Here is a 10,117-nt window from a genome sequence, read left to right as displayed (position 1 = left end):
TACATTTCATATTTTCAGTTGTTACCCTCCACGGCTAAACAAACTCTCTAAATCGGTTTCAGTTGTGTACTGATGAACACAACAATGGACATAAGGAGCTTCTTTCAAAGAAAAAACTCAGGTAGATGTTATTTTATATATTATGCTTTGGATGTTGTTCAGTATATCTATGCAAAACATGAGGAATTTCAATACACAGCAGGATATGTTTTGCACATATTCAACTCTGTATATTTTATATATTTTATTATTATTATTATTATTATTATTATTATTATTGTTGTTGTTTGTTTGTTTTTTTACTATTTAATTTGTAAAAATGTGTATACACACACACACACACACACACACACACACACACACACACACACACACACACACACACACACGAAAATATTTAGTATACACATCCAGAAATGCATACACTATTATATATTGTACATATATTTATTAGTTTCAGGTCGGCCATTCTTGTATTTTGCTCGTTTGTGTTGTTGTGTTTGCACATCTCTGTTGCTTGTGGGGCTCGCACACAAGAATTTCACTCGCATGTGCTGTGCCAGTGTGCCTGCACATGTGATGTGACAATAAAAGTGATTTGATTTGATTTGATTTGATTTGATATTCACAGTTGAAACCAGATATTTACACTTTATGGAGAAAACATAAAAACTTTTTTTTACTGTTAAACATCAATTTAGAGTAAACTTTTGTTTTAGATAAATAAATGTTGAAATATCTTTTGAATTAGTTAAATGTCAGAATAAAAAGAGGGAGCTGTCTATTTTAATCACTTTCATCAAATTTAGGAGTACATATACACTAAGTTTATTGTTAATTAATAAGAAAACTCCAGACGATTCCATTCTGAGCTGAAGAAGCTTCTGATAGGTTAGTAGAGTCCATGTGAGTAAACTGGTGGCACACCTGTGGATGCATATAAGGCAAAAACACAGAGCCTGTTTCTGTGACATGGGAAAATCAAGAGATGTCAACCAAAACACCAGGAAAAGAATTGTGGAGCTCCATAAGTGTGGCTCAGTTTTGAATACAATTTGGTGCCATTTGCAATTAAGAAATACTGATAGTTTCTCTCTTTACTCTTAAAGTTAACAAATATGTTTTTTATATTTATCAATCTAAAAAAATAAACATTTAGTCTGATTTGATGTTACAATTAAAAAAGTGTTTGTGTTTTTATCTGAAGAGTACATAAATATCTGGTTTCAACTGTATATTTGATGATGTTGGTGTTTGGCTTGATTGTCAGCACAAAGAGGGAGAGAGAGGAGCAGAGAGGGAGAGAGAGAATGACGACAGAACAGAGATGGAACAAGAGCAGGTGAGACACACATGTTAGTCAAATGGTTGTTTGCCAAAACTCATCAGAACATGTATCTAGTACCTAGTGTTTCTTTTTAGATACCATTTGTTACTTTTCAAATTCTATATTTATTAAGTTATGCAGGCTTGTTTGCACAACGAGGCTAAATAATTATATAAACTTTTCTCAATCTAAATATTGTACTTTGGTAGAATTAAAAAATAAGTGTAGTGCAGGTCTATGATGATTTTTAGTGCTACTATCATCTAGTTCTGATTCTGGTTCTGTCTTGGTTACTGTTGTAGTCCTGTTTTAATTCCAGATCAGTTCTGGGTCTGGTTGAATTGGGGTTTAGTCCCTGTGTCTTGATACAGGCCCGACTTTGTTCTGCCTTGCTGCTTAATTAAAAAACTAGTTTAAGGTGTCCTGCATATGTATATAGAACAGCATCTGGCTGCAGTTTAAAGACTTTTTTTGTCTCGGTCTTGGTCTTGGTCTCGTCTCGACTCGGTCTCGGTCTTGTCTTGGTCTCGATACCCTCTGGTCTTGGTCTTGTCTTGGTCTCGGATTAGGCGGTCTTGACTACAAGTCTAGGGCGGGGCCATCTGCTGTGATTGGTTGGGGTGAGAGAAGGAAGACAGGATAAAGACATGCTGTGGAAGAGAGACAGAGGTTAATAACAGGTATGATTCAATACAGAGAGGTCTGTTAATACATAGTGAGTGAAGAAGAAACACCCAGTGCATCATGGGAATCCCCAGCAGCCTACACCTATTGCAGCATAACTAAGGGAGGATTCAGGGTCACCTGGTCCAGCCCTAACTATATGCTTTAGCAAAAAGGAAAGTCCCCCATCAGTCCTCCATCAGACATCCATCACGATCTCTTCACACCTCAGGACTCTTTCCAGTCATTTGATCCACAGTCTGATTTTGCATCCGTGGCACCCAGACTCTGGAATAACCTCCCCGTTCATATTCGCACTGCCGAGTCTATCCAGTCTTTTAAATTACGTCTTAAAACGTATTTTTTTACTTTGGCTTTTGATTCTGTCTAGTTGGCTGTTTTAGCTTGTTGCGTTGTTACCTATTGTTTGTTGTCCTCTTTTATTGTTTGTTTTAACTGTCTCATGTTTTTATTGACTGTGAAGCACTATGGTCAACACTGTTGTTTTAATATGTGCTATATAAATAAATTTTGATTGATTGATTTTGATTGATTAATCACACATCAGTCAGTAATCAATAACAGGCCCTGATGCCCTTTAATTCAACTTTCTGAACATTGTTTTGTGTTTAAGCTTTGAGTTTTGATTTGAAGCCTCCCCTGTGAGTTTTCATTCTCACTGAGAGTCTGTCAGAGGTTCAGCTTCTCCTTGCTTTCTGTCATCTATCTCCTGTTTCAGTGCTGGATTTTCATATTAAAGCGAGAGTAACAGCATCTTTATGTGGCCATCTCAGGCACAGCAGCCCCACCCACCTGTCCAAACCTTCAGTCAGAAGAAACTGAGTGGAGAGTCAGTATCAGAAGGATCATTTTGAACTGTGAATCATACAAAGCTGCTCTAGAGTCCTGGGACAAACATACAGCACTTAAATGAACATGTTTGAGGAATGCTTTGCTGTGATCTATCCTTGTTAGGAACTTGTTCCTATTAAAAATGATCTCTTCCAAAAATATCTCTGTAAATGTCAGCGAGAAACTGTGAGGAAGAGGAGCAGGAGGAGTTTCAGACGATGAAGATTTTTGTAATGGGAGGAGAAAATGTTGCATGATGGTGAGCTGAGGAAACCTGGAGGGTTAGAAGTTGCAGGGATAACGTTTGTGCTCCATCTCCGTCCAACACAGAAACTCGGCAGGGTTCAAAAACCCGTAAAAACGTCCTCATTACAAGTGTTCAGGCTTACTGAGGAGCACTGAGAGGATGTTCATTAAAACAACACATGAAGAAGCTGCCGTCCTCGGTCCAAGTCATTTGACTCCTCCCCCCCTGCTGATGAGGTGGAGCCTAACACCCCCTAGTCCTCAAAGGGAGCGGGGTTTGTGTGACAGACAGAGAGTGGCAGAGAGGGATAGAGCGTCGGAGCTGCTGCTACTCTTTCATCAATAATCAGTCATCGTCATCTGATGCAATTGCTGTCAATAACCTACAGATCCACAGGGGACGGTCCGATCAGCAGCTGGAAGGTAAGACTGCTGGTTTGTGTATTTAAGGTCAGAGTTGGCAAAAACAGCAGATTTAAGAGTGAGGAGAGTGCTTTCAGATTACTGGAGCAGATTTAACGGGATGAAGAGGAGCTTCAGATTAACAAAATCCTTTAAACTGGGCTAAAATATGTTTCTGTAATCACACTTCTCCAACGTTGTACGTTTGTTTCATAAAAAGTTCAGAGGGTAACATAAAGAGATGCTCTGCAGCAGCACTCTGAGATAAATCCTTCAAACTGAGCTCATTTACATCGCAGTAATGTTACCAAACTGATCATTGGAAAATGACTGACAGTCACATTTTGATTCATTTGTCTCAGGATTTTGTTAAAAATTCAAAGTGAGCTGAGAACTCATTCACGCCCTGATAGATTTTAATGACATCATTAATATTAAAAGAGAGGACAGGTGCTTACCGTAAACTTTCATTCTCTCCCACCAGCAGCTCCTGCCACTCACATCTTTTTGCTGGGCACGCCTGTTAACCTCAGAGATGAACTTTCTGCGTCTCCCGAGCATGCTCACTGTAGTCATCCTTTCCCTGTGGGAGACATCCGGCTGCGGGGCAATGACGCTGAACTCCGTGGCCCTCCTTCAGGTGTCAGGAAGAACACGAGGAGGGGGAGCGGGTGTCTACTCCGCCCAGAGCAGGAGGAGGAGAAGCTGGGTGTGGAACCAGTTCTTCGTCCTGGAGGAGTACACGGGAGACGAGCCGCTCTACATCGGAAAGGTACGAACTGTAGATTTACAGATTTAGTCTAAATGACGGCTCCAGGCCCAGGGCCCATGCAGGTGCCCGTACAGGTGCCCGTACCGGTCCGGGCCTACGTCCTGGCTCTGCATCATAGATGTGGGGTTCAGATGTGTCGGTGCAAAGGAGATGTTTCTGTGCAGCTTTGTTGCAGCAGATTCAAAGTGTCTCTGAACCAGAACAGAAACTCGTTTTTGTTCCCAGCAGCAGTTCATAGCTCATACTTTTGTTTTGGATGAGAACTTTAAGCATGTCACAGACCCAGAAGTCCAAACAGAAACCAATAATGAATAAACAAAATTCTTCATGGAAAAAATTAAGAAACATAAAACTAGCGGTAATTCTACTGAATCTAAAGTGGATTAAAAATATGACAAACTTTAATCAGGAAGTTCTTCTGGGTACTGGATTAGGACTTTTCCAAGAACATCGGATATCAAACTGGTATTTGGAAAGCGTTCATTTGGAGAAAGCCCAAAGACGAAAGGGAACAGAGTGAGGGAACTAAAGGACATCAGGAGGAACTCCACTCTGAGTTTATGGTGTGGATGGATGTACCTGGTGAACCTGGTACAGTGTGGCTGTGGTTCAGGAGTAAGAGTGGGACGTCTCCTAACTGGGAGGTTGATGGTTTAATCCCTGGCGTATACTGATCTCTTACTTGTCCATTGTACTGTGTGAATGTTAGCAGCACTGAGTCAGGCTTGTAGTAAGAAATGTGGCGTAAAAACACCAGTTTGTTGATTGTGCAGTTCAAAGGTCAAAACAGTGAAGCAGGTGATGCTTATTTAAAGTGAAACGGGCACATTTGCTTTGACTTTTTCACGGCGAGCTCCACCTTTGAAGGTTCATTTTCTCAATTATAACAATAACTGGTTTCCTGCAGCTCCACTCTGACCTGGATAAAGGTGACGGACAGGTGAGGTACGTCCTGAGCGGCGAAGGAGCAATGTCCATCTTCTCCATTGATGAGGACACCGGAGACATACACACCACCAAAAGCTTGGATCGGGAACAGCAGGCGTACTACACACTGAGAGCTCAGGCTCGAGACCGAAATACCAACCTGCCGCTCGAACCCGAGTCCCAGTTCATCATCAAGGTCCAGGACATCAACGACAACGAGCCCAAGTTCCTGGATGGACCGTATGTGGCCCGGGTGGCTGAGAGGTCACCTGTAGGTGAGTGCAGAACCAGCTTTTGTCTTCACATAGTCCCGTGTGAACAGGCAGATTTCATGTGTGAGTGGAGTTAGCTTTTTGACAGTCCACTCGTTTCTATCTGCACTGAAGTCACCTCAGCTGAACGTGAATTAGATCAGCAGGGATTCAGCAAGCAGAAGCCATTTTCATAGACTTCTGCTTGTAACGTGAAAACCTGATGTCATGCAGGCTTTTAATGTGAAAGTCTGAGGTTGAACAGGCAATGTACAAACCAGAGCTGAGCAGGTTCTTGTTGTGAAACTTACTGAGAGACTTAAACACCTGGATAGGTTTTCTGTCCTCCAGGTGAGTCTCCTCTTGTTGGTCCCATTGCACATGCTCACTAGTGTTGATCCTGAAACGTTAAGATTTCAGTTAAGTCCCTTGGTTTGGAGATGTTTTATGAAGACACCATCTCAGAATTCACTAGTTGGAGCAAATCCAAATTTAGGTTTGACAGCGTTTCTTCTTGAATAAAGTTTGATTTTGTACAGGTACGTCTGTGTTGACCGTGGTGGCGACAGACGCCGATGATCCGACCTATGGAAACTCCGCCCACCTGGTTTACAGCATCCTGCAGGGGCAGCCATATTTCTCTGTGGAGCCAAAGTCAGGTGAGCGTGTGGCTGTGAAACGCAGACCCAGCGATGATACAGAGAGCACTTGGTGACGCCACGACCAGTTGGGATTAAACTGCTACAGACCATGACTGACTTTACCCATGAGCCTTTGGCTGCAGAGTTGTCTGTAACCACCTTCGTGTTGAAGGTGACACGGTCACGCCTCCTCTCTGAATCCTCCTTTGCTGCTTCACACATCAGATGTAGTCAGATTGCAGCAGATTAAAGCGGATTAAAGCAGTTTCGGCCTCTTCGCCTGAAGCCGCTGTATTTACTGTGTGTAAATGAGGCCACATGATGTCACGTTCACATCGGTTTGTGTCGGCACCGCACAACACCTGTGACCTTTTTAATGTCAGCATGTGGATCAATTATGAATGCGTCATGTTGATTATGTCACATTCCGATGTTTGTCATCTGGGCGCTCATGCTCACCTTCAGACTGTGCTAATGTCTCACCTGTCTGCAGGTGTGGTGCGTACAGCCCTGCCCGACATGGACCGGGAGCTGCGGGACCATTACCTGCTGGTCATCCAGGCCAAAGACATGATTGGTCAGATGGGAGGTCTGTCAGGAACCACAACGGTCACTGTGATGCTGACTGATGTCAACGACAACCCACCTCGCTTCCCCCGCAGTGAGTCTCACCTGAGAGCGTCCTGTTAACACCTGTTCATTGATATTTGACTCTCTCCTAATCCTGTCCTTCTGGATTCAAACCTAACAGAGTTTCTTTAGAAATCACAGCTCCTCCCTCTGCCTGCTGGATTTTTAACAGTGAGCCTGGTTTCTTTTATCCCGACTGCAACCCGTCTCCTTAATGGAAAATAAATGCCTTGTGGCTTTTTATTATTGTTTTGTTTATTCTCATTGTTGCACTGGTCACGGGCTGCCTCTCTGACCCAGCGCTTTGCGCTTTATTTTGTATTTTTGAGTCTCTTATGCTAAGGTTGTATGATAAGTTCCTTTGTTATTCTTATTTAAGGTTTAGTTGAGTTTTGGTTTGCCATTATTATCATCTGTCTCATGAGTTTTTTAAATTCTGTTTCTTGTCTTTCATGTGTTTTAGGGCTGTGTATTGTGTTGTCATGTCTACATCTCCATGTTTCCTGTTTTATTTTGAAAGAGTATGGTGCGTTCTTGTTCATTGTGACTTTCCACCTAGGCTGTGTCCCAATTCAGGGTCTGCAGCCTTAAAGTACGCGTTTTAAGGCCGATTACGTCACAGCGACGCGACGAAGGCTGTCCCAATTCAAAGGCTGCTCGAAAGGCGGCCCTGAAATGCGTCCTTCATTTCCCTGAATTTTAAGGATGTGGCGGTGTAGACTTCGTGGCCCAACATATCCCAGAATGCATAGCGCGGCGGTGGGTGTGGATAATTTTGCTGAAAAAAACGGCGGATGAGGGGCGGCCGAAGAGTAACTTAGTAAACTAAGTACTGAATATTATGTCACTTATTTATGTGCAAATGTTTAATAACGAAGAACATTAAAACACTAGAAAGTGCATTTTCTGAAGAAACTGCAGTGTGAATGCTTGAATCTGAATGTATGCACTGAAATGAATTAATTGCTGAATTTTGAGTTAAAAATATTGAATGAAATAAAAAAAACAACAACCAAATTTAACCTGAAAACAAAGGTGCTGAACTGCTAAAAGCTGAAGTTTACACAGAAGAAGAAGTTGGAAAAAAGCTGAAAATGTTTTAAATGTAAATTAGAAAACCCTAAGAAATGAGAAAAGAACATTTAGAGTCAGAAAACATCTGAATGAATATTAAAAGGTCATATTCTTTGAATCACTGAATGACTCAAATGTGATCCCTCCACTTTCATCCACACAGTTTAAAAAGTTTAAATGTCTGAGCTTTGACAGACACAGTGTTGGAAAGAGAACAACGATGGCGACGTTTTGAGGGTAAAATGATGGCTGTAACACTGTGGACACAGCAGCAGTTGAAAGAGAAGTGTTTAAGATGAATCTTGGCAGAGTGGCAGGCAGAGCTCGTTAAGCAGGCAGGTGTGAGCCTGGTTGCTATAGTGACTGCACCCAATGGCTCCATACACACGCACACAGACATGCACCTCACTTTTGCTGCTTAAAATGAACAGAAAAGTCAGGCCGAAACAAATCGTTCCCATATGAAAAGTACAAGTCGTATTGACGAAATTCTTTCACCGTGAGCGACAGCAGCTTCTAGTCTACTGAATTCTCAGTTTTCATGCCTGTGGAGTTTATTATATGGACGTGGTGACAGTGGAAAGACACCATGCTCTTCTGATTTTCAAACGAACCTTCTGAGCCATTTTAACATTAGAGTCTATGGAAGAGTTGGAGGGAGGAGGCTGTGCATTGGTGACATTTATGAAAGAACCATAACACCTAGTACAATAGTAAACACATTGGATGAAAGAGGACAGCCATGGCTACGTTTTGAGGGTAAAATCATACCTGTAGAGCAAACGCTGTGGACACAGCAGCAGTTTTAAAAAAGATTTTAAGATTAATTTTTTTGCTCCTCTCACTCTAGCAGTTGAGCTGCCTCACTCTAGCCCCAACATTCCGTCCCATACACACCCATTATAAACTCTGAAACGGGTGAAAAAACATCATGAAACTTAAACTGGAACTGAAGAAAAAGTATAATAGATATTGAAAAGATAAATACAAGTTGAATAGTTGAATGTCTTGTCTTCGTTTTAAAGTTTGAATGGTGGCTCTATGTGAACGTATGTTGAAGTAGTAAGAGTTTAAAAATGAGTAAGTTGAATGAGGATTTGAAGGGTCTCCCCATTGAAATACATTGGAAATTTTTGTTGAAAAAAGTTGAATAAAATTAAAAATATAAATGTTAAAAATGAGAAAAATAGAAGCAGTCATGTCCAAAAGAATAGGAATCTAACGGTGTTTGAATGGTTTTTTCTAAGTTGAACGGTTTTGAAGGAGTAGGATTACAAAAAACGTACGGAATAGATAATAATAAAATAGAACTAGAAAGTGCATTTTCTGAAGAAACTGCAGTGTGAATGCTTGAATCTGAATGTATGCACTGAAATGAATTAATTGCTGAATTTTGAGTTAAAAATATTGAATGAGATAAAAAACAAAAAAAAACAAAAACGAATTTAACCTGAAAACAAAGGTGCTGAACTGCTAAAAGCTGAAGGTTACAAAGAAGAAGAAGTTGGAAAAAAGCTGAAAATGTTTTAAATGTCAATTAGAAAACCCTAAGAAATGAGAAAAGAACATTTAGAGTCAGAAAACATCTGAAAGAATATTAAAAGGTCATATTCTTTGAATCACTGAATGACTAAAATGTGATCCCTCCACTTGGACCCACACAGTTTAAAAAGTTTACATCTCTGAGCTTTGAAAGACAAGATGTTGGAAAGAGAACAACGATGGCGACGTTTTGAGGGTAAAATGATGGCTTTAACACTGTGGACACAGCAGCAGTTGAAAGAGAAGTGTTTAAGATGAATCTTGGCACAGTGGCAGGCAGAGCTCGTTAAGCAGGCAGGTGTGAGCCTGGTTGCTATAGTGACTGCACCCAATGGCTCCATACACACGTACACAGACATGCACCTCACTTTTGCTGCTTAAAATGAACAGAAAAGTCAGGCCGAAACAAATCGCTCCCAAATGAAAAGTATAGGTCGTATTGACAAAATTCTTTCACCGTGAGCGACAGCAATGTCTAGTCTACCAAATTCTCAGTTTTCATGCCTGTGGAGTTTATTATATGGACGTGGTGACAGTGGAAAGACACCATGCTCTTCTGATTTTCAAACGAACCTTCTGAGCCATTTTAACATTAGAGTCTATGGAAGAGTTGGAGGGAGGAGGCTGTGCATTGGTGACATTTATGAAAGAACCATAACACCTAGGACAATAGTAAACACATTGGATGAAAGAGGACAGCGATGGCTACGTTTTGAGGGTAAAATCATACCTGTAGAGCAAACGCTGTGGACACAGCAGCAGTTTTAAAAAAGATTTTAAGATTAATTTT

The 10,117-nt window shown here is 41.1% G+C and overlaps 1 protein-coding gene across 2 annotated transcripts in view; it reads left to right on the top strand.

The window, feature by feature from the left end:
- The first annotated feature begins 2,078 nt into the window (after nt 1-2,078).
- LOC120727690 (cadherin-7-like) overlaps nt 2,079-10,117 on the top strand; it is a 60,511-nt gene continuing 52,472 nt past the window's right edge. The window contains exons 1-5 of one of the 2 annotated variants that reach the window (XM_040022132.1): nt 2,079-3,511; nt 3,978-4,262; nt 5,170-5,464; nt 5,980-6,099; nt 6,575-6,742. In XM_040022132.1, coding sequence (XP_039878066.1) covers nt 3,452-3,511; nt 3,978-4,262; nt 5,170-5,464; nt 5,980-6,099; nt 6,575-6,742 — 928 coding nt within the window. In that variant the 5' untranslated portion in view covers nt 2,079-3,451. Of the gene's footprint in view, nt 3,512-3,974; nt 4,263-5,169; nt 5,465-5,979; nt 6,100-6,574; nt 6,743-10,117 lie in introns of both variants that reach the window. The other variant, XM_040022123.1, reaches the window with a different exon arrangement.

The sequence above is a fragment of the Simochromis diagramma genome, unplaced genomic scaffold (assembly GCF_900408965.1).
Source record: "Simochromis diagramma unplaced genomic scaffold, fSimDia1.1 OVJJ01000385.1, whole genome shotgun sequence".
In the NCBI taxonomy this organism is placed as follows: Eukaryota; Metazoa; Chordata; class Actinopteri; order Cichliformes; family Cichlidae; genus Simochromis; species Simochromis diagramma.
The sequence above is the reverse complement of the archived record's forward strand: the minus strand, read 5'-3'. Positions and strand labels throughout refer to the sequence as shown.